Here is a 25,988-nt window from a genome sequence, read left to right as displayed (position 1 = left end):
GTGATATCAATGCCTCTTTGTGTGTGTGTGTGTGTGTGTGTGTGTGTGTGTGTGTGTGTGTGTGCGTGTGTGTGTGTCTCTTTCTTATTGCCTTTACTTTTACAGAAGATGGGTTCACAGAGCGGACAGTCTCAGCTGTGCTCTGATTGGCTATTTGCTGGGCAATGATGTAATCCTCAAGGGAGAGCAGTTCTGATCGATGAAGCTTGATATCTCAGATTAGTCCTGATGCTGTGTGTGTGGGGTCGTGTTGTGTGCCTGAACATGTGCATGCACGCCTTTGTTTATACGTGCTTGTGTGGGCCGACAGAGATGTTACTGTTGAGAAGGCAGTAGTTGCTGCCGTTCAGGCTTTTTATAGACAGATGGCCAAAAACACATCCTAATCTCGTCTATAGCAGATTCCTGTTTACACACTCATAAAGCCTGGAGATGAGCTCAAACTCAATGAGAGTCTCATGTATTTATTTTACTTAATATTGTTTCTTTTTATATATTTTATAGCATTCAGATTTTCAGAAAACTCTTTGCTACACAAAAGCACAATTTTTCTCAAGGTAAACATAGCACATGCAGTTTAAATGGCAGCGTGAAAGCCCGCATTAGGCTATAAAAAGAAAAATGAGGTGCTAGAAAGAACGGCAGACACAGTAGCATGTCATCAAATGTGAGGATAGAGGCTTAAAGGTTTGAATTTACTGCCTTTCTAACAGAAAAGAGAGTACGGTCGTACTCAATCAATGTGAAGCAAACAAGCCAACTGAGATAGAAGATAATAGAGGCCATGGATTCCAGATTTTTATAGGTCTGTCCAAAAATGTTATCGCAGTAATAATTCATGTCCATCAATATGCATATACATTATATCTCGATAAAAATGAAGTCAATATTTCTGCTGAGCTCAAAGATTCCCTTAAAGGAATAGTTTGGATATTTTGAAGTGGGGTTGTATGAGGTACTTATACTCACTGTATTACCTACAGTAGATGGCCGGCTCGCCCCCAGGTCGGAGAAGCAGGTTGGAGTACTGACACGGAAGCATAAAAATGTACTGCTGTGGATGGGGGCAGCAGCTAAACATATTGTTGCAACCTAAAAAAAGGCCCCGCTTTACCTTGACAGACAGCCCTTTGTGACTGGGAATTATTTGGTGAATCCAGGCTAACCCTTTAAGACATAGGTCTTCAGTGTTTTTTAAGACTTAAAGCTAGACGGATCAGGGACCCCCTACTACATATATTGTATAAATTGAGTTGCATATTAAACTGGGCCTACAATAACATGTAGGGCAGTCTAAAGCCTATACATAACTTTTTATTTACATAGAATACTATGCTATTAAAATAGCCTAATAATTGTTGCCATTATTTTATAAATCATGTTTTTTCATGTGTCTGTGGATGGCCTTAGTGACCACCTTACATATAGGCCAGTATGTCAATTATCAGTGGGGATTTATATTTGCTAATAATATGTTAGATTCATGTTAAGACTTTTAAATTTTTGAAAAAACTTCTAAAATGAACAATAATTGGGAGGCCCCCCTGCATTGACTCTGAGGACCCCCTAGGGGGCCCTGGACCCCCCTGTTGAAGATCCCTGCTTTAAAACACCCAAAGTCACACAATAACACAAACAAACCATTGATGGACCGAGGCAGCAGTAGATCAGCAACTCCTGTGTTCTGCAAGGTAAAATTACATCTTTTGTCAAAGTAGACTGCTAGCTTAGAGCATCGGTAACCGCTTAATTTCACTGTCGGAAACGACTGTCTGATGGCAAGGTAAAGCGGTGAAAATATTTGAAATATAGTGTACACGTAAACAGATTTTTTTTAGGTGGGTCTTTTTTTAGGTGGCTAAAATACGTTTTGCTGCTGCTCCCTAGCTTAGCATAAAGACTGAAAGCAGGGGGAAAATGCTAGCCAGGCCCTGTTCAAAGTTTTTATATATTAGATTATGTAATAAAAAAAAGAAATTGCATAAAAAACTTTTTTCCGTTGTTTGTTCTGAAGTAAAATTTGTACATTTGGTGTTTCTTTGCGGTTGCATCCCTTGGTGTACTTTTTATTATAGCGTTTATTTGTTTTTTAAATAGATTTGTATGTGTTTTACCGTTTAAACTGTGACCAAACTAGAAACCAAACAGTTACATCCATTTGAAGTCCACTAATACACCCATTGGTTTGTTTATTAGTAAACTTCACAGACAGTGCTGCTTGATATACTAATGGAGCGCTCATCAGCTTCGTTACATCCTCATGACAGTCATAATTATTCTGGGAATCGGCTAACAGATCACTCCATTACTCAGACTTTTTTTTCCTGCTCTCTCTCTCGTCTTTAGTGTGGCATGTTGATGGATCAGCATGTGGATGTGAGGAGCAGTTATGGATTATTATGCCCGTCTTAAAGGGTGAACCCCCCTGTGTCGCGAGCTTTGATTGATTAATCGCACTGTGTGTCGGCCGGACAGCTATGAGAGACCATCGTGTCCGTCATCATAATTACCATGACAGAGTGTGTACCTCGTATGACAGATAATATAGCCCGCAGAGTACGGAAGCATGATGATAATCTAACTGTCTATCTTTTTAATGATTATTGCCAAGGCGTGTCTCCATGCTCGCCTGTTTTTGCAATCAGCAAATTACTTGAAACTAAAACTTGGCATCTACTGTACGCTCAGACACAGAACTTTAAATAGACTTGTTAGTAAGGAAGTTGATGTTTAAAAAAAAAAAAACTTTTCTCATCCCATAGCTGTTCCATGTTTTTGAGCTTTAGGTATGACAATAAAAAGAATAGTTATAAGAATGGTATGAAAAAAAAAGTCATATAGCGTAATTATTTTTCTGTCAGTCTTGGAAAAGGGTTTGGCAACCATCTGGACGCCCTCATGAGGATATTTGGATTGTATTTATCCTCAGCTGGTGTAAAGAGAGATTTCATTATAGAGGATCAGTGGGATAGTATTAAATGTGCATTTGGATCATAGATGTAGACTGATTGATTTTGAAGTTTGGCTTGAATTCCATAAAAGCTCTGAACAATGGCTTTGAGGGGTACAAACTTTTTTTGTTCTTCTTAGAAAGTAGAAACTAGTGGTTAGAAATCCATTTTCACCATATAATTTGATGAAATAATAAAGTTATTGTTGTGCTTCTGTTTCCTAGACTTAAATTAAAGAACTATTTTGTTCCAACTTACAGTTACTGCTAGTTGTACAATATGCTAGGGGCACATCCCCCTCAATATTTAGAACACATGGATTATGTGTTAACATATGGATTATATGTTAACATAAAACAACCCCTTTAAGCATTGTTTGTGCAATCACTACAATGGTTATTTAATTGATTGTAATCTAGATCCATTGAAATGGTTTCCTTTTCCTGACACACCATTCGGAAGAGGCACTACAGTCTTTTAAAAGATCCTTTACACAAATACTAACTGTAGTATATGTTAAGAATGCACTGATCCTCGTTGCTGTGACAGAATTCCTCAAGAGACCTGTTGGAAAAATAAATAAAATAAGCACAACCGAGTAGAGAAGGGACGTATTACTTATGGTGATGTGATTCAGTGAAGACTTTGGGGCTATCAGATCCTCTCTGATCGCAGCTCTAAACATCTGACGCCTTTCTACAGAATGACTCAGTGTGTTGCTGCTGAACAGGATGATGTTGTTATTGGTCGCATAAGAGCAGGAGAAGTGACTGCGGGTGATGTCTCCCATGGTTCTCTCTTAGTTGATGTGTAACGTGAGGCTTGTAGCGTAAGGAGTCTATAATGTTTGCCTCTTTTTATTTGCCTCTTGGTTCCCTGTGTAATGTGATGTTTTTTTTGTTTTTCGTCGTCGTGTTTAGTTTTCTTTTACTCGTCCCTGTCAGTACTGCTGCCTTTATCATCTCTCAAGATCCTTTTTATTTTCTTCGTCTCTGCCTCCCCCCGCCTTCCCGCTCTGTATGGTCGGGTGAATGGTGTGAGTGTAATTAAAAGCAGCGGGCTATTGTGTGGGGGTATATGTGCTTGTCCAATCCCCTGTTGTGTGTCGGTACCTGTGTAGAGTGTTTAATTAAACATTTCTTATGCTTCTTATCACCGACGTTCCACTTTTTACACAAATAACATAAGGCCTTGTAATGGTGTGATGAAGTTGTGTGGTCCAGCCCTCTGAGAGAGGCTGTTACATCCTACACTGACTCCCATCAGTCCTCCTCCCTTCTTCCCCGTGTACTGCCAGGAAATGCTGCACCTGTCTCACACCTGGCCTTGACACACCATACACACACCCACACCCCCACACCTCCTCCAAACGCCGATGAGACGATCTGTCACAGTGCCATGATCCAAGAGGGAGGCGGCAGGTGTGAAAAGGCTCTTCCTGACTGTACACACATGCCCAGCAGCCCAGAGTAATTCACACCTAAGTCGTCAAGTTGCAAACTAAACAGCAGTATTATCAGATTCGAAAGTGTCTTTGCTGAGTGACCACAGACACAAGAGGCCTGTCCTTATTTAGCCTTAATCAATATCTCTTGAGCTTTGTCTGTTTCACTTAGCCAGGCCGAGGTGCCATCTCATCAGCATCTGTTCTCTTCTGTTAATCCTCCTATTTCTGTTTGATTGGACTCACTGATGCAACCATCATACCGCTATTGATTTAAAAAGAAAGGTCTAAAATTTGGGAGAGGAATCCTTTAAACATGTAGGGAAAATCTAGACGATAAAAATGTATAAGAGCTACTGATTTGGTTAGTTAACCTCAAGCAACACACTGAACCCCCACCTTTCCTGCTTAGTAGTAAACATGGTTGTACCGAACGGGCAGCTCTCCGGTGTGAATTTCATTATTAAAAACATTTCACTCATTCCACCATCTGTTGCTACAAAAAAATCTGTCTGTCTCTGTTTGAGGCATCCAGCAGATTTCCTGTCAGATTAGCCACACAATATACAGTTCAGTGCAGTCCAGAAGCCAGTAAAATTCCCAATCTTCTGTTTCATTGAGTTTCTAATAATCTATATATATATATATATATATATATATATATATATATATATATATATATATATAAAATGTGTATATATATATAATGTGTATATATATATAATGTATAGTGCATAGCTTGTATGCACTACATTTCTATTACTGCCCTTTTGCATCATGGCAGCAGCACACGTGAGCACATACAGTACATGTGTGTCCTCATGTGCATAGTAGTAGAGCACAAGATACAATATAAGAGGGACCTGCTCATCAAAACATTGCTCTACAGTGCCACAAACACCCCCACATGGTTTATTTAAAAAACAAACAAAGGAATACCAGGTTAAAACCGGAGTTGTGAATTAATTGATGGTGTTCAACCCAGTAAAAAACACGTCATCTCATCTGGAACAGGACAGAAGCAACACACAGTTATTTGCTTGCATGGTCACAACACAGTAGAACACACACACACACACACACACACACACACACACACACACACACACACACACACACACACACACACACACACATACAACACACACACACACACACACACACACACATAAACACACACACACACACACACACACACACACACACACACACACACACACACACACACACACACACACACAAACAGTGTATCCCTAGATGGATGGGAGTGTTTTAGATGACTGTTCTCCCCTGCCACTAGTGTTGTCAGACATCACTTATCAGCCAAGCCTGTGATGGAGGAGAAAGGGAGAAACACAATTTCACCTTATCTCACCTTCTCACCCTCCCCTCGCTTTCATTCTCTGTTTGTCTGTCTCGGAGTTCTCACCAGACCTGCTCTTTCTGTGTTCTCCTCTAACCTTATCACTCAGTTTCACACCTTCAGTTGTTTTTTCATTTTCTTTCTGCTGTCATTTTCTTTTCTGTCCACTTTTATGACCTCATGTTTGAAGCCGCCCTCCCTCGCTGGAAGCCAACGCTCCCAAGCTTTTTATATTTCACACATAGATGTTCCCCTCCCCCATGATGCTGTTTTAAACAGTACAGTAGGTCAGAGTTAAGCCATTTCAGAACACTGGAGATCTCTTCCACTCATCAAGTCTCAGTCTGTCTCTCTGCTGCTTTCTCAGCTTAAGCCATCTCCATTAAGCGCATCGTAACAAGGCCTCAGCGGCTAATGAGCTGTTAGAGCCAGTCATCACTTTGACCAAACCTCTGAGTGAAGGGAAGGAGGGCAGGGTGGTGTGATGAAATAAAGGAGCCAAGGTTGCGCTGCCCTTTCCTCAAAAGGCATTTGTCGGACAGAGAATCTGTCAAAGATTAAGAAACATTTGCGTAGCAGCAAGCAGTGCAGAGGACAGAAGGGCCAAGTGGAAAGTAAATGCAATCACTGGGGGCGATGGATGGGGTATATCAAGCAGTCAAGATTCTTATCTTCTTCTCGTATATTTGAGATGGACTACACCATAAGTAAATGTGGTTACAGTCTCCCTCACTGGCAAAGACTTCAGTGCTTTCTGTCGAGGCTAAACATCAGTCAGTCCAAGTATTCATTTATCTTTCTCAGGCTAGAGTTATGTTGCCCCCGGCTACCTCCGTCTGAGGACTTTTTTTTTTTTTGTTCCAGATTTCAGAAATATAACTTGTTTGCATATGCCAGTTCTTTTGGTCGGAAATAACAACAAAGCAGGCTGTGTGCAAAAATATTTTTTATTATTTATAAACCAAGTATTGCAGTTTGTGATGCAGCGTCAGAACAAAGAACACAAAAAGGCACATCAGGCATTGGAGTTTAGGTTTGAATTAATTCATTTAATATTATTTAGCCAAAGTTTTATTTTTATTTTTTCCTATTTAGCCAAAGTTTGAGGAAAAAAGCTGCAATTGAAAAACACAGAACAGAGGTAACTGTAAGACAATGCCTCATGATCAAATTCAAATATTCATGAGTCCTTTGGTGAATAGTACATTTTATTTACATCGTAAAATAATCTTTTAAATCCACATCGGTAGTATGCAGCAAACACCTAAAGAACAAGTGTGTTAGGTTTTATCGTATGTCCCATTCTCATTGCAGTTGAGCAGCTTCACCTACTATTCATTCATCTAGCCAGAAAAAAAGTAGCACTTGAGATCTGATTTCTTTTTCTTACAGTAAAACTCCTGTTTGCAAAAGACCATATTAAAGCAGCAAAATGCAACTATGCATATGTATAATTTGATGTGGTCTCAATTCATTAGTTCAAAAAGTCCTTCCCCACATCGAGAAATGCCACTTTTAGACTCCAGATTTACACAGTCGGTCTTTCACTTCTGCTGGTCAAACTATATGTCAAAGCACTTGAACAAGCCTTCGCTTCAACACCACACGCTCGCATTCAGACCCAAGTGGTTTGAGGAAAATCACGGCAGGCTTTTAGAGTCAGCTGTACTGTAAAACTGCCACGTTTTCTGACCGAATTGGACTCACAGAGGACAGTTCGCCTTTCATTGCTGTGTTACAGTTTTACAGTTTGGCTGACTTTGAGCGCCATATATATTTTCAATCCCCTAGGGTTTAAAAGTCTGAGTGCGCCGTATACGAAAGGCCTGCAGGAGAGTTTTGACACACGTCTGTTGCTGTAGAAGATGTACTGCAGTGTCAAGTTTATTTTTTTGATTTTTGTTAAACACATGAACACAGGAGGCTTTATAAATAATCTATTGATATACTTTATTAATAGCTTTGTCAGCTCTTGTGGCATCCAGGGAGTTGGCTGACTTTCTTGTTTTCTCTTTTAGTTTTTCTTTTAAAGGTCCTACAACATGCTCCTTTTTGGATGCTTTTATATAGACCTTAGTGGTCCCCTAATACTGTATCTGAAGTCTCTTTCCCGAAATTCTGCCTTGGTGCAGAATTACAGCCACTAGAGCCAGTCCCACAATGAGCTTTCCTTAGTATGTGCCATTTCTGTGTCTGTAGCTTTAAATGCTATTGAGGAGGAGAGAGGGGTGGCAAGGTGGAGGGTGGGGGTGTGGCCTTGACCAACTGCCACTTTGCTTGTTTTCAAGCCATGATGTCTCTCTCTCATGGGCGGGCCAAATTCTCTGGGTGGGCAAAGCAGAGAAAGGAGAGGTAACCTTGCTCCTTATGACCTCATAAGGAGCAAGATTCCAGATTGGCCCATCTGAGCTTTCATTTTCTCAAAGGCAGAGCAGGATACCCAGGGCTCGGTTTACAGCTATCACCATTTCTAGCCACTGGGGGACCATAGGCAGGCTAGGGGCACATATATGTTAAAAAACCTCCCTAAAGGGAAATTTTCATGCCATGGGACCTTTAATGTTTCATCGCTGCTTTGAAGATAACTTCCTGGACACATTATTTGCAACAGCAATGACTGAATTCCCTCACAGGGTTCATTAACCTTTCATCTGATCTCCCAGCAGCTTTTGCATTTGCGAACATAAAAATCACCCTCTTGCGTGTTGCTGCTGCTATATGTTGGTTAACAGGCTAGTTGCACCCCTTGGCTTTTTCTTTGATATTTGCACCCCCATCTTATTCAAAATTGGTGCAGAGATGAAAATAACACATTATGATGACTGCTGTTTCTGAGGGGACATGTATGTGAATGAGGTAGTGTAACAGGCCCACCGTGTTGGTTCAGGCAGTTTGCACTTTTGATTTCATTTGCGCTTTTCATCCGTCACGCTGTTTCAGAAGTAAGCACCCCGCAGTGCTGCTCCAGCATAGCAGCAAGACCTGCCTCTAAAAATATCTGCACACACTCATAAGATGCAGAGCAGCTCCTGAAAGTGAATTTATCTGTTTTCCTCAGAATCTATTGTTCTATTTTTCCCATCACTTTCTCTTTTTCTTATTCCAGAGATGCATTTTAACATGCACACATTCTTCCTCATGTGGTCAAAATGCATCCAGAGTAGATGTGTTTTCCATAGGTCCTTGACTTCACAGTTATTCACTTCCACATGGGACAAAGCAAGAGTGAAGAACTTTGAAAGAGTTCAACTTTGAATGAATGTGGCCTGGTTTCCGTGCTCTTGTTGTTTGGTATAAACACAGGCTGGTGAAATATTTATCTGTCCCTAGGAGGCATTTGTTTTCCCCTGTTTTGCTCATTAAGCCAGGGTTAATTGTCTCTCTGGCTGGAGAAGAAGGGCCTTTGTGTGTGCGAATCACACTGAGACGAAATGAGGCAGAGTGAAGATGGAAAATCGTTGATAGAGGGTGAGGTGGAGGAGGCTGGTGGTGCTCTGTGCTTTGTAAAATGGGTGCACACACACACACACACACACATACACACACGCACACACACACACACACACACACACACACACACACACACACGCGCGCACACACAAAGACTGACTTTCTCTTACTCTCTCTATTTGTCTTGTCTTTCATACTCACTTTTACACTTTCACACAGGATTCATCAAACCCACTGGTCTGCTTTCATCATGGTTTACTGTGCATTTGCGTTAAAACAAAATCACTACAGTTTGGTGTAACGTCAGTGGTCTGAGAGCAGTCCTTCTCCTTTTGATCTGCATCTGGGATTGGAGAAAACCATAATCTGCCGGTGTGAAAGAGCTCTGTACTTTGTCTTCTTTCTCTGCATTATTTCCTTCTGTTCCTTCATGTATCTCCTTTCTTTCCAGCTCCTCTTTCCCTCAATAGCTAACTTTTTTTCTCTTTTGATGTCTATTGTTCTCTCTCTTAAACTAATGTTTTCTTATTATGGATCTGTCTCTACCTTCGTGTGAGGTGTGTGAGAGAAAGAAAAATAAATGGAAAAGAGAGTAATAACCTCTCTAATCCAAGGATGTCAAATCTCCGTTTCTCTTCAGTTTCAATTTCCCTGCTCCCTGCCATCCATATTCATTTCTGTATCCTTCGTTTTTTCTTTTTTGTTCTGGTCACATCTGTGATGAAAAAGAGTTGCCGGTGTAAATAAATAAATGCGGGTGGGAGAAAGTGCAAAAAGAAAAGACAGTGTGTTAGGGAGAGATGTGTAGTAGATTCTCCGAGCATCAATATTTCAGTGGATAGAACCTTGGATGAATAATTCAACCTCAGTGTCCCTCTCTGCAAGACTTTTGACCTGGACACACACACACACACACACACACACACACACACCCTAAATCCCTCACTTTCTTTCTGCCTCCATCCACTGTGTGCCTCCTGCTGGCTATAGAGTCTTTTAGATTTTTTTTTTATAAAGTGTAGAAACTGTACCAATTCCCCCTGGACTCTGTATCTGAGCTATTTATGTAGGAGGAAGATTCATTATTTCCCTCCACTCCTTATGAAAGACGCAACTGTGCACCCGCTCACACCTACAGAGGCGCGGGAAGTCATTTCCAGCAGGGGGTGCGGGGTGCTGGCGGGTGCCCGAGAACAACTCTACCTCTGCCTCCTCCCCCCCCCTCCATGAAGTAGGCTACATACTGCTATGTACTGCACAGCGAACTATATAGGCACTAAATCACATGCCAATCACTACTGGTCAAAAGATTCCTTTGCAGCGGCCAGGTTTAAATCCGACCTCCGGCCCTTTGCTGCGTGTCATTCCCTCTCTCTCTCCCCCGTTCCTGTCTATCCACTGTCACTATCGAATAAAAAATAATAAAAAGATGAATGACTAGTCCAGCTGAGCAGGCGTCAAGTATGCCTTTCCAGTTCAATACACCAAGTACTGCCATCTGACTCACACATCACAAGACAGTGTTACAATTAATTAAATCATACCAAAGCGTTGTATGGTTCAAGACTATGGCGATATAGTATTCACTATAAATCACCCAAGCAGAAAGCACAATAGTAATTCTGAAACGTGATTGACTGAAGATACAACAATGCCATCACACAACACAGCTGAGTGAAGGTTGTTAAATAACAGTCACTTAGTCAGCTGCTACTTCACAAACTGCAAAAGCCAACATATAGGCTACTGCACTTGACCACTAAGTCTCACACAGGCCTATAGCAGCATCACAAAATTATGATGCAATACGTCTGATATGCATGGCATTTCAATAAACTAAACTAAATATGTACATTATCTGGTCACACGGTCACAACAGATTATATTAACCTACTCAATGTACAGATAGCATAATAGCTCTTACCTTTAGAAGTTCTAATTTCTTGTCTTTTTCTTTGCAAAGTCGCAGATCAAATCCTCAAAGTCCAGCTCCCTCAGCAGCTCGCTAAACCCTACTACAGATGCGTTGCTGTGTGTTGGTAGAACTTTACAGGCAACGCAATAAATGTCTCCGGTGGACAGTGAATATAGAATCCACTCCCGTGGTACCGTTTCACCGTTGGGAAGGTGTCGGGTCAGTGCCTCGTTAGTAGAGAGCGGGTCTTTCTGCCGCCAGCCTCGTCCCCCTCCGAGATGCTGGACATTTAGCCCCGATTCTGAAAGGCTGATATCCCTCTGGGTATAACTTCCTCCCGGACGGTCTTCTGTAATCGGTCCCCTAGTGGTGAGGGCCTTCAGAGATGATGGTACCTGAGGGGCCATTACCTTGTTCTGTAATGCTGATGACCGGCCTCATCTCTGTCTTTTTCCACAACAACTTCGCTAAAGTTAACGTTAGCTGTGGCTGAGTGTAGCTGGTAGAAGGCAGCGATTCTTCCAAGCTAATGTTGGCTAGCTCCTCGACATCCTCCTCTTCGTCATTCACAGCTCTTTTTAAAAAGCTATTTATTCGCGGGACATTTTTTATAGCAGCCACTTCTTTCTCTCCCTTTTCCACAATTTCACTCGCTGATACAACCCAATCTGACCGGGGATCAGTTACAAATTAATTCCACTCTTTCAATCTCAACCCGTTCTTAGAAAGCTGATCTTGGATCAGTGCGATGTAAACAACCTGCTCTATGCCCACCCACCTTTATCTTTAGCCAATCTACACAGTGCATGCGGCCTTCTCCCAATCATTACATTAAACAACTTTTATTTTATTCTGATTGGATAATTATCACCATAATGATTAATGCCCATTGGGTAATACGGGCTTGATCGCAGTTTGCCAACAAGGGGTGCTGCCGCCAACAAGGGGTGCTGCCGCACCCCCAGCACCCCTACTTCCCGCGCCTATGCACACCTAAGCATCTCTGTGGCCCTCACAAGAACACACATGGACAGGTATTTCCGTTATGTAAGCGGTGCTGACTTTCTCCTCAGGTAGCCTGAATAAGCAGACCTATTTAGCTTCAGGAGAGCAGACGGAGGAGGGCCTGTCGGAGCAGATTTGGTGCTCCACTGCTTTTAGCGGAATTGAATCAGGGTCACTCGCTTTCCCGGCTTCCCTACACGGAATGTTGACCCGTGTGTATGGGAGCATGACATTGAGAGAAAGCTTATCTGAACATGCGGAATGGTGTGGCTTTATACTGTAGATAAGGATTCAGTGGCCCTTCTTGTTGTCTCTGATCATGTTTTTAACTAAGCAGATGACACATGTGCATACTCTACACACCCTCTGCTCCTGGTCTCTTCTTTCTCTGTCTTCTTTAAATACAATAAATGATTGAGTTGCAGCCCTTTTCACCCAATCCACATGTGAGTTGTCTCAAAGCTTTTAACCCTAACCCAAACGCATTTGCTCCTCGCATGGCTGGGCGATGTGGTTGAAATCTTATAATATTCATATTTTTCCAACATCGATATACACTCAGTTGCCAGTTTATTAGGCACATCTAACTGAAATGAATGCAGTTTGATACAACAGTCCTACAATATCTATAATGTTTAGAGAGCTCATTTTGGAGGCTTCAGTTTGTTTGATGTTAAAATGCATTGCATTATACTGCTTATATTTTGTCCTTAGAATTTCTATCAATGAAGTTACTAAAATATTAGAAACATTCTCGTCTGACCATTAGGAGTTTTTTTTATCACGATACAGCTCATTACCATCTGGCTTTATGTTATGCTGGTTTGGTGTTTTCTTTTGTCTCCATCTTGTTTTTGTCTGCTGGCTTTGTATTATATTTAGAGATCCCTGGTTGATTGTATCGCCCTATATCTTGTTATTGCACTTCATTTTATCTTACACTGGAACATAGTTTTTGTTCCTGGCTTGAACACTGCTATATAAATAAAAATTTTAGAAGGAAAAGTCCAGGCCTTTAAAAATTGTTGAAAATAGATATAAATAGTCATAAAGGTGTCATTGAAAGTGCTTTAATTTATATATTTCGTGCAAGAAAAGAAGTTCTCTTGATACTTCTTTCTTCCTTTGCTTCTGTGAAGCCTGCTAGTTCTTATTTTATTCTCAGTGTTATAACAGTAGATAACCTTAATCCGTGTCTCAAACCATGCCATGTTGGGCCCTTGAATTTGAAGTCATTGAAAAGTCCTTCAATTTGAAGTTTTATGTTTAAGAAGGAACCCTGGATTATTATTATTAGATAGACCAAACTCTTCGGACTTGCTAAACAAAAACGTCAATAACTAATTCTGTCAGTTTTTAATGGAAATAAAATTAAACATAATTTAGTAAATTCATAACACTACATTCACTGGAAGTCGATAAAGGATAATACAGAATTATCTCTCACTCATACTTGCAAACCCTCCCGTTTTTCATTGCCCTCTCCTGGTTTTCTCCCGGGGTCACAATTCTCCCGTATTTTTCCCGATTTATTTTCACATCTTTTTTTCTTCTTTTATTATCACAACCTGTTTATGTCAGTGTACAGCATGTATTATGCCCTACAACTCTTACTCTACTATAGTCTACAGTTTCCTCCCGGACAACAATACAGCTACACCAAATGTTTATCTGGCATGTATGTGACACGGAACAGAGCTGCTCACGCCTCGTCTTCCTCAGACAGAGAGAGAAATGGAGAGTACTCAGAGAACTAAATACTGAAGCCAGAGGGTAAAATTAATTCTTAAATTATTAAAATGTAAATGTATTATTAAAAGTATATAACATAAAAATGTTGTTGCAGTGTACTTATCATTTTTTGTTATTTTCATTCTTTAAAAGTCACTAAAATGCAGAAAACTAAGTCTCTGGAACTCAATTATTTTAGGAGAGGTTTAGTTTTGAGGTCTTACTGTATATGGAATAATATTATTCCATTATAATACCTGCCTTCACTTGATGCATTTTATATTCTAATCTAGGTACACACTTAAATTAAGTGTGCAATTTTCATGCTAATGCATTCACTTCCTTTTTCATACTTGGTCACACCTGTGTGTGCCTTGCATTAGTAATCACCTAGCGTACAGCTGAACATTGTCGTAAACCCATTTTCCGAACCATCCTAATTTCAGCACAGAAGGAAGCGGGGGTGATGAGCTGGATGTTTAGAAACATTTCGGTCCACCTTGAAGAACAACAACAACAAAATCGAGACAATCACACATATGCACACAGTAAACACACCCAGGGGCATTGTCCTCTCAACAACAACGCAGAAGCACACACACATACTGTAAAATAATTTAGCATCTAAACACAACACTAGCTCTCCCATAAATCAATGGTGTTGATATCAGCACATCAGCCATCTGCTCGGAGGATATGGGCACTTGCTTTCACACGCAAAAACTGCTGCGTATTCCCAAAAGAGAGAACCCGACCTTATGGAAACAGACTTATCTCGTGTGTAGCTGTTGTTATGATGAATGTGTTATTCTGCTTACAGCATCTTTACATTACTTTAATCTGAATGTTCTGCTTTGTTGAGTGCACTTCCCTCTGTTTGTATCTTTCACCTGTCTCCCATGTGCACCTTCATTTTCCTCTTTTCTTTATCTTGAATCAAAGAAATCTCAGTTCCTTTATTCCTTTGTCTTTGTAAATCTGTCTGCCTCTCATACAAATGCATAAATATGCACGGCATCCAGTCTAGTCTCGTCACTGTCCTCTCGTGTAAATGATTCAACATAGTGATTTTCTGGCCTGTCCCCCCCCAGCCCCCTCATAGTAAATCCAGTCTAACTCTGAAGCTAAAATCATTTTCACACTTTCTCTTCAATCCCACAATCAAGCCAACTTGCGCTTTTAAAACATTGATTCTGCACACGCTCTTTTCTCCATGCGTTGAATCTCTCTCCGCTGATCCTTTTTTTTTTTTTTTTTTTTTAAATATAACTACTTGGAGTTATTGACTGTTTTTTCTCCCCTTTTTATATTCTGTTCCGTCACAGGGTTTCATCATTCGTCTGTTGCTTTTGTTTGTCGTGGGATTCAGTGTTGTTGTTCTTCGACTTCACTTGTTCTCTCCCTCGTCTCAGTCTGTCTGTTTGGCTGTTTATTTCTGTATTTATACATACGTGTGTGTCTGTGTGTGTGTGTCTGTGTGTTGTGTGTGTGTGTGTGTGTGTGTGTGTGTGTGTGTGTGCAGGCATCTGAGTTTTATTTCTTTGTCTCAGCTGCCAGTGTTTTTCGGCAGTCGGCAGCCATCTTTTCCTTCCATTCAGATGCAGTTACACTTAAACCAAGTGTCGTGCTCCTCTCATACCTGCTCTGTTTCTATTCTTTTTTCCACCTCTCTATCGATCTCACCTTTATCTCATCTATCTCTCCCTCTCTTTTCGTCCTGAGCAAAACACTCTAGATTTAATCTATATTTAATGATCTGTACAAAAAAAAGAGTACATGTTGCAGCCTTTAACGTTCTGTGTTACCAGCCTTCACACCAAGACTATATTTTCATTTGACTTTTTTACGGCCAACAAAACCATACATGGTGACATTAGGTGTTTCAAACTAAGGCTGATATGATGCTGTAGGTATCATTCTGTTTCCTGAAGTTCTTTCCTCAGGCATGAGATGAAAATCGTTTTCAGATTGTCAGCACTTGATTTTTTAGCTTCTACAAGAAGCTAAATATATATATATATATATATATATATACAGGCCAAAAGTTTGGACACACCTCATTCAATGCGTTTTCTTTATTTTCATGACTATTTACATTGTAGATTCTCACTGAAGGCATCAAAACTATGAATCCAGTCTATATCCAGTCATATGGAATTATGTACTTAACAAAAAAGTGTGAAATAACTGAAAACATGTCTTATATTTTAGATTCTTCAAAGTAGCCACCCTTTGCTTTTTTTGATAGCGCTGCAAACTCTTGGTGTTCTCTCAATGAGCTTCATGAGGTAGTCACCTGAAATGGTTTTCACTTCACAGGTATGCCTTGTCAGGGTTAATTTGTGGAATTTTTTCCCTTATTAATGGGGTTGGGACCATCAGTTGTGTTGTGCAGAAGTCAGGTTGATACACAGCCGACAGCCCTATTGGACAACTGTTAGAATCCATATTATGGCAAGAACCAATCAGCTAAGTAAAGAGAAACGAGTGGCCATCATTACTTTAAAGGGGTGATAGAATGATTATATAGGGTATTTCACACTGTTCCTTATGGTCTCCTAATGGGGTATGTAACATTGGTTGGGCTGAAAATGGCCTGGTTGATATTTTACTGGCCCTTATGCATCCCTGTGTTTTGGCCCTATTTGTAACAAGAGCTTTTCTTCCAAATATGGTATGGTCATGAATATTTAGATGAGCTGCGCGCTGATTGGTTGAGCGACTTGCCATACGCAGACATTAGAGAAGCGCGCTGATTGGTTGAGCGAATCCCCAATACACATACATTAGAGAAGCGACAGAATCTCATATTCCAGACACTGCAATGTTTCATTACCAAATTCACTTCTGAGACTTTTTTAAGCGAGAAATCAACTATATAAAGCTGAAATATGGGCCGTTTTACAAAAATTGATGGCTAATTGCAAATTTGGTAAGACGGTCGGACTTTAGGAGCTCCACACAGTCTGACGAAAGCGGCAGCCTGCTGGGCTCCATACCCAGCGCAAAGTCACCCTTTGTGGATACTGCACTACGGGCTCCGCGGCCAGCTGCCTGCATAACTATAATATATTTACGGTTTGAATTTCGTCACGCCACTTATATAACATCATTCCCCCAATGTCTTATAAAGCTAACCGTTGTGTCCGATTTGATTTTAAAGGATTTTATAAACGCGTACGCTCTTTGTAGGACAAGCAGCTGCTTGCTATATGTCCCATTCATTACAATGGGGAAATACCGCGAGCAAGCTAGCTACACTTTCGGCTAACTAAATTATATTTACAGTTTGAATTTCATCACGCCACTTATATAACATCATTCCCCAATGTCTTATAAAGCTAACCGCGTTGTGTCGATTTGATTTTAAGGCATTTTTATGAACGCTGGTGGCGTCTTTGTAGGATCGAGCAGCTGCTTGCTATATGTCCCATTCATTACAATGGGGAAATATCGCAGCTTGCTCACTTCGCATAACTAAAGTATATTTACAGTTTGAATTTCGTCACGGCATGAATATTACAGGTTCCTCAAGGTCTTACAAAGCTTAGCTAACACTTGTCCGATTTCCGGATTTCAATTGAATGTATTTTTGTGAATGTCAGAGTTAGGAGGAGGCTAGCTAGCTCTCATTGATGGACTCCATCTCACCGCGGCTCTATCAATGAGACTTCCGCGGACAAGAAGCGTTTATTTCCCGATTGTTTGTTTAAATAACTAAACACACATACCCATTATAAGATGTACTTGAACCCCGCGGGCTGCGGTAAAAGATTGCGGGCGTAACAAGCTTCGCTGACACTGCGGTCAGGGCGCGATGTAGCAACCCAGGCAGCACCAACACCGGCACTAAACTCCGACACACAGTCGGAGAAAATTTGCAATTAGCCATCCATTTTCGTAAAGCGGCCCATATTTGAGCTTTATATGGTTGATTTCTCGCATAAAAAGTTTCAGAAGTGAATTTTGTAATGGAATAGCAGAGATCTGCGTGACCTAGCTAGATTCAGAAAACTACCTGATCTCAGGTCAGTTGTGTAGCCTATGTAAATGTTGAGCGTGACCGTTCTCTTAATACACCCATGGGCTGACAAAGGTTCCGTTTTTGGGAGGTTGACGTCAACTTCCAGCTTTGTTGGGATTCGCCCGTTTTCAGCGGCAGTTTCAAAATATGAGATTTTCATAGTAAAGGGGTGTCAATGGGATTTTGAGCTTCTATGTATGTCCTATTTACCCACCGAACTGTCCTCATTCAACTATGACAGGGTAAAATCGGTTTTGCATTCTATCACCCCTTTAACAAATGAAGGTCAGTCAGTCCGGAAAATTGCGAAAACTTTGAATGTGTCCCCAAGTGCAGTCGCAAAAACATCAAGCGCTACAACGAAATTGGATCACATGAGGACCGCCCCAGGAAAGGAAGACCAAGAGTCACCTCTGCTGCTGAGGATAAGTTCATCCGAGTCACCAGCCTCAGAAGTCGCAAGTTAACAGCAGCTCAGATTAGAGACCAGATGAATGTCACACAGAGTTCTAGCAGCCGACACATCTCTAGAACAACTGTTAAGAGGAGACTGCGCGAATCAGGCCTTCATGGTCAAGTAGCTGCTAGGAAACCACTGCTAAGGAGAGGCAACAAGCAGAAGAGATTTGTTTGAGCCAAGAAACACAAGGAATGGACATTAGACCAGTGGAAATCTGTGCTTTGGTCTGATGAGTCCAAATTTGAGATCTTTGGTTCCAACCGCCGTGTCTTTGTGCGATGCAGAAAAGGTGAACGGATGGATTCTACATGCCTGGTTCCCACCGTGAAGCATGGAGGAGGAGGTGTGATGGTGTGGGGGTGCTTTGCTGGTGACACTGTTGGGGATTTATTCAAAATTGAAGGCATACTGAACCAGCATGTCTACCACAGCATCCTGCAGCAACATGCCATCCCATCTGGTTTGCGTTTAGTTGGACCATCATTTATTTTTCAACAGGACAATGACCCCAAACACACCTCCAGGCTGTGTAAGGGCTATTTGACCAAGAAGGAGAGTGATGGAGTGCTGCGCCAGATGACCTGGCCTCCACAGTCACCGGACCTGAACCCAATCGGGATGGTTTCGGGTGAGCTGGACCGCAGAGTGAAGGCAAAAGGGCCAACAAGTGCTAAGTATCTCTGGGAACTCCTTCAAGACTGTTGGAAAACCATTTCAGGTGACTACCTCTTGAAGCTCATCAAGAGAATGCCAAGAGTGTGCAAAGCAGTAATCAGAGCAAAGGGTGGCTACTTTGAAGAATCTAAAATATAAGACATGTTTTCAGTTATTTCACACTTTTTTGTTAAGTACATAATTCCATATGTGTTCATTCATAGTTTTGATGCCTTCAGTGAGAATCTACAATGTAAATAGTCATGAAAATAAAGGAAACGCATTGAATGAGAAGGTGTGTCCAAACTTTTGGCCTGTACTGTATGTGTGTGTCAGCTTGTAGACAAAATAAAAGATGCTGAAACTGTTGCTGCCTATGACGTAAAAATAAAATTATGATTTTGTTTTGCAACTGTTTCTCACCTTAATCTGCAGAGGATGTTATAAATAGCACACACACAACACTGATTAATCACATTTAGCCCTGTGATTCAGTCTGTATTTATGAACCATGTAGAAACACAACATCAATTAGTTTGGCTAAATGTTGTTCATTCTAAATTCCCAAACATCACACATTCATCATGGTAATGTATAACATACCATGACTTTTTATACATAAAATATACTAATAGCCATTATGTAAATCAGCCACTAATGGCACTTAATCATAGTAAGATCTTTTCATAGCGTGCTGTGTAAAATGTTTTCCTGTCTGTCTGATTCCTGGGTGATTAAGGGCCAGAGAAGGGCACATGTATGAGGAGAGGAACCATGCTTTCTCTTGGCACAGTGAATCATTAATATGTGTGGGTCAGCAGGCCTCTGACTCTTACACTTATCTGAGGCTATCTAATTATTTTTTTTAAACAAAAACATTTATACAGATTTATTGTCGGACCTGACCTGTGTAAAGATGTCAAACCAGGAAATGAACTTAACTCTGACCCAGCTCATGGCCTATATTTATTTTTAGTCAGACTTAACCTGTTCTTTGGTCCATGTAAAGCTGGTCCAACACCTGTAAAAACCTTCTCACGTCACAAATGTTTCATACCTGGACATTGTCAGTCACCACTTACCTGTGTTGAGGGAGAAAATCAATGCACACATAATGTTGATTAGCAGGAGTGAGGGAAGAAGCGTGCGTGCGTGGCATGCATGCGTGTTATGATGGTTGCTGTGGAGGAAGTCCAATCAGCAGAAGTATGGCTAACCCCCTGCAGCAACAGAAATATGCTGGGACACACACACACACACACACACACACACACACACACACACACACACACACACACACACACACACACACACACACACACACACACACACACACACACACACACACAAAGCCACACTAGAATATATCTACAGTATAGCATGGCAGTCTGGGGGGGTGAAGAAAACCTAAGGCATGTTCAAGAATATGCAAACGGCTTCTCCTTAATGATGTGGAAGGTTTTGCGTGATAAATGACGTTGTGTGTGTGCGTGTGTGTGTGCGTGCTTTGGGATTGTTCTATAAACTAGACATCTGTTGCCACGACTTCTTCTGTCTGTTCGCTTGTTTGTCAAGAGACTAAGGAGTTGGCCTTCTTTCGCACGCATACACACACACACACACACACACACACACACACACACACACACACACACACACACACACACACACACACACTTTCGCAAAGCCACTAAAGCTATACAAAAAAACATTCTACACCATTAAAGCTTCAAGTTATTGATTAAATTCATCGAAATTTTGAATGGTTATTGTCAAAGTTAAATTTGAACACACACACACACACACACACACACACACACACACACACACACACACTCATGGCAGACTATAAATGATTGACTTGATGTGCCTTTGATGATTTATCCCAGTGAGATGGAGCTTCAATGGAAAATGTCAACTTTAAACCTAGATTAAACGGAATCACTTAGGAAAGATGGTGTGTGTGTGTGTGTGTGTGTGTGTGTGTGTGTGTGTGTGTGTGTGTGTGTGTGTGTGTGTGTGTGTGTGTGTGTGTGTGTGTGTGTGTGTGTGTGTGTGTGTGTGTGTGTGTGCGTGCCTGAGGGTGTATTTGAGTCTGGTAATATAATACTATTAAATTCAACATGGTCCTCTTGGCAGCAAATATAAAGTCACTCTCTCTTCCTGTCTGTTCTGATTCAGATAAAGCCTAGTGCAGATTGCACAACTTTTGACATTATTTACCTGTCCAGAGAGACAAATTAACGCCAGTTTGCGTGAAATTTGCCTGTTTTGGTGGGTCAACTAGATTGTGCATTAGTGATCGTTTTTAAACCGGTTTGATTTCATAGTAGCCAAAAATAAAAAGATGTTCTTGTAGTAGGTTCTTGGAGACGAGGGAGACCCGGGTGGAAAGAAGGGGGGCAACAGTGGCACATACACACTTCCTGCTCGTTTTCATTGAATATTGAGATCATTTGCTACAAGTGCAGATCCCTCCAATTGGAATAATCTTGTAATCATTACACCTCGTCTGAGATCACGTCAGCATGACCGCTGCCTGGGACAAAAAGTGTCAAACAGCATCTTAAAGCTTAATTTGTATCAAAAAACATTCCTTACATAAAACATACATAAAAGGCTAAACATGCAAAAAGGCTAAGACAATAAGTAGGCTAAATCCAACTTTATATTTTGTGCCAAAATGAATAAATCTGATTTTGGGAAATAGACTTATTCACTTTCTTACTGAGAGGTGCATGACTGTAAATATGAAGCTCCAGCCAGTAGCCGGTTAGCTTAGCTTAGCATGAAGACTGGAAACAGGGGGAAACCGCTAGCATGGCTCTGTCTGAAGGTAACAAATCCACCTACCAGCACCTCTAAAGCTCATTAATTATCATTCTTCAATTTCTTTGATTATTTTTCCTCCCTAGATACTGTGCATCCGTGTTGTCTGTTAAAAGCTTGAAGCATTTCAATAGTCTCTCTGTCTTTCTTTCACTGTCTGTTGTCCAGTGGTGGGATGTGGAGAAAGGCGAGGCCCTGCAGACCTTCTTTCCGACCGGAACAGCGTTGAAGAGGATCCACGTCTCAGCCGACTTCTCTACCTTTGTCACCATTGACAGTATCGGCATTCTCTACATCCTGGAGAGGGTAGTGTGAGAAGGTGCCAACTCTGCTCCAAAAGACCACAAAAAAGAAAGGAACAAAACACCATAATGGAACCAAACACTAGGTGTGTCCCCGACTAAGAATTTACATAGTAGAATCAGATTTGTCAAGTCTTGCCTATCACCGACTGATAGTGGAATTAGGGGGCTGACTACAGTGATGAAATATTCAGTTGTGATAAGATGGTGTGTGTAAAGCTCCTTTTTGTATGAAAACATGCAACTGATTAGAACACAGACATAAAAAGAGTAGCTCCTTATTGTATAAGTGTTGCAGGGGTGTAGAAGATTAATTGAAAGAGGTTTGGAGCTTGGGCACTCGTGTGTCACCTTAGCAGTTAGCAGCTGGCCCCCTGTGATGAGAAGCGGAGCGCACGGAGCAAAAGTCTGCTGTCCTGCAGCGCACACTCTATACTTCTTTCACAATCCTCTTGTCATGAATTTTGTTCTGCCACAAACGCAAGCGTTGCCTCTTTTTGGATATTGGATATGTGGATTTGGTAATCATTGGGGTGGACGGATCATATTGAGAAGATGTATTAAAAGCTTCTTTCTTTTCACATTTTTATTTACAGCATTATATGTTGATATTTATGTCATAATATGCTGTATATTAACTTATTGGGAGAAAACAGGTAGTTATATGGGTTAGGGTTAGGCATAACGCCTCTGCGAAGATTGGACTGTGAGATTGCCAGTCAAATCAGGCTCCTTTGATCGAAGCATCGATTATTCCACTATTCGGGGCCATCCCACCCCTACCTTACAGGCTGTACACAGACGTAGACATGTTTTGTTCCATTAAGGACACTTGCAGGAAGCTAAACTGAAAGCTGCGGCATCCCAGAACTAAACATTTCTCAGATACTACGTTTACATTTCCACTGCACTATTTCTTCAGCCTTACGATAGAGCATTACAGACATTCAGTTTCACTTCTGACTCGCTAACTTGACTCTACCGGTTTACACCAGCTTTAAATGAAAAACTGCTGATCAACTGTTGGGAGTGTAGATGCACCATGACTGCTCAAAGAGTCTTAAGATTCCTGCTCTAGTCCCTCTGTTTTACACATAAAGGAAGTAAATGCAAAGACATGGATTTTGTAGATAAAATAGAGCAGAATCTCTTATAAAAAAACAAGGAAAGGTGCATTAAAAACACAACAGCCAGCGTTTGTGACGATCAGGTCTTCTCGAGCAGATCTTTTAAATAATTAATACCTAGTAAATAGGTTAATATCAACAGGTTACGGATATGTCATGCTTGCATCAAATGTGAATCATAAATGTTAATCTATATTGCATTAGGGCTAAACATAATTGAATGTGATCTGAGAGATTTTCCAGTCTGCTGTATGTGATCGATATACAGAAGCTATGGTGCATGTCATGGAATTGACTTGTTTATGCTGTGATGGTTTTGAACTTTAATTCTTTTTTTATGTTTGTGTTTTGAGGGCAAATCTTCTGTGTCTGTTTATTGACACTGCAGCCTTAGTCTAAATGTGACTACTGTAGGTACTGGAGGGTATGTATGTTTTGTGTATATGGATTCAATCCACCAGCGTAGATAACATTTTTGGTGCACTTTCATAAGCATTAAAAATTGATAGATAGATTAAGCTTTAATGATGAGGCATTTAAATTTGAATCTGAAATCTTTTGAAAGCCTGTGAGTCCATTTGTACACCTGAACAATTTGTACTTTGAACTTAGATCAAAGGTAAATGTTTTCTACAGGAAAATGGCAGACTGATGTATAATTTATAATCAAATGTCCACACGCTAATGTTAAAAGGCACTTTTTTTCACACATTTTTATCTGCATGTTGTCAAACTACTGAGCCTTTTCCTGTTCTGAGCACTTTGAAGCAGGAGTTACAATCTTTCATACAGTCTTTGCTGATATAGCTTTGTTCAGACGCATTAAAATGGATCCTTGCTTTGATTTGACAATACAAATGAGTGCTTATTCTTAAATATGTGACCGAGAGATTACAGCTTGCCTATCAAACCTATTCATTGCAGTGATCCAGACTACAGGTCCATTAGGAGACAATAAATGAATAAATGTAAGGATGCACATTTTTTAACAATGCTGTTGCCTTTTTCATGTTGTGCTCTTCCTGGTTGGTGCTTTAACGTCTCTCTAACAAAATTCCTGAAATATTGATTTCTGCTCAGGATGGGTTGATAACAATGTGAGTGTAATTTATAAAAGATTAAACTACACACACTATGATCATAATGATGATGATTTGTGTCTTGATATTGTTACCTGTGAAATTTACAGGGATTTAATTTCCTTTTTGATTATTTTATCTGTTTATTGACTGTAGAATATGTGAATCTATCAGTCCTGCATTTCCCGAAACCTGAAACTCCAGACTGAGGGAAAGTCATTCCTGTTGTCAGGAGAAGTGAGCACTTGCTGAACAGGATACAAAAAAAATTCTTCATCTGTTTGCACTTTTCAGTTAAAGCTGAAAATGAGCTGTCCTGATACTTTATGCAGAAAATGGAAGCTTGTTAAACTGTCTGGAATCAGACAAGTTTCCATGTAAATTCTTAATTCCATTAGGTTATTGTGCTATTGAGAATAGCTCTCCCCGCCACACGGGGGCGCTGCTGCACGAACACGGCGTAACGAACATAGTGCTGTGGCCATGGCGGGCTGCAAAATTTCGGACACCCACTCACCCACCCACTATGGCCACGCCAAGACCTGCCCTACCAAGCAGCTTGATTGGTTGGGGTTAGTCATTTCACCTCGAGTGGTTAAGGTTAGGATAGCCGATTGGTCAGAGGATAGGACCTGTACAAATCAGATTACGTTGCCTTGCGTAAGCATGGACGCCTGGCCAATAGTAGCCATTGAAGGGCGGGTCTTGGCGTGGTCATAGTGGGGAAAGAAATATCGCTGGCGGAGTAGCAAAGAGCCGAGTTGGAAGAACCCAAACGGGGGGAAAAAAAAGAATCAAACCAACAACTACAGAAATAATAAAGAAGAGGACGGCAGTAGCACATAATGTGAGCACAACTCAGGGGAAGTAAAAAGCGAGAAAGTTAGCATCAATGAAGTTCGTATTAAGTCTAACGTTAACCCTGCTAAAAATGGATGTGACCGCTGCCCCTGAAGAAGCAATGAACTCATGTGTACACCTGTGAGCGCTCATTCTGTAAGTTATGGCTAAAATAATTTACATATAACACCAAGATGTGTGCCCTGGATATTTTTTTATCATTATATGGTGGAGCTTCTGCACAGAGGGAAACCCCAACCAACACCTTTTTTTTAAGGTAAGACAAATCTGTTATCACCTTTTAGTGTGTTTTTTTTGTGCTTATTTAATGTGAAAACTGCAGGTTTGCAGGTACTAGTTATTATACAATTTAGGTTTGTGAATATGACAGACTGATAGAGTTTGATGGAAAATAGAGGGTTTATTATGATTTATCAGAGAAAGTCAGCAATACTGTATGGTGAGTCAGTGATTGGCCGGTGTGCACAGCATGTTACTGTACCTCATTTGATGTTCCTCTGCAGCTGATTTTAATTTGACTAATTACAGCCTTATTTAAGCACGCAGGTGCTTGTGAACTTTGTCTGTATAAAGTGCGCCATGTGATTTTACCAGATCAGATGTTTGTTTGCAATAGACATCGGATAGGCCTATATATGTGTGTGATTTGTGTTGGCAAATTGCATGATTTCTTTATAGGCGTTTACAGGCTGCCAGGATTTATGGTTAGGTATCCTGTGTGTTGGCTCACAGGCCTCTTTGTTTTTAATTTGTGGTTAGTGTGGTGACAGGCAACCTCATATTGTCCTCACTC

At 40.8% G+C, this 25,988-nt stretch overlaps 1 protein-coding gene across 3 annotated transcripts in view; it reads left to right on the top strand.

Moving 5' to 3' along the window:
• The window catches only part of apaf1 (apoptotic peptidase activating factor 1), a 58,739-nt gene extending 34,340 nt beyond the window's left edge, over positions 1-24,399 (top strand). For all 3 annotated transcript variants that reach the window (XM_039791796.1, XM_039791797.1, XM_039791795.1), the window contains one exon: positions 21,995-24,399. In XM_039791796.1, the coding sequence (XP_039647730.1) occupies positions 21,995-22,141 (147 nt within the window). In that variant the 3' untranslated portion in view covers positions 22,142-24,399. The remainder of the gene's footprint in view (positions 1-21,994) is intronic.
• The last annotated feature ends 1,589 nt before the right edge of the window (positions 24,400-25,988 follow it).

This window comes from Perca fluviatilis, chromosome 23, assembly GCF_010015445.1.
Source record: "Perca fluviatilis chromosome 23, GENO_Pfluv_1.0, whole genome shotgun sequence".
In the NCBI taxonomy this organism is placed as follows: Eukaryota; Metazoa; Chordata; class Actinopteri; order Perciformes; family Percidae; genus Perca; species Perca fluviatilis.
Note: the sequence above shows the minus strand (reverse complement) of the source record. Positions and strands in the feature narration are given on the sequence as shown.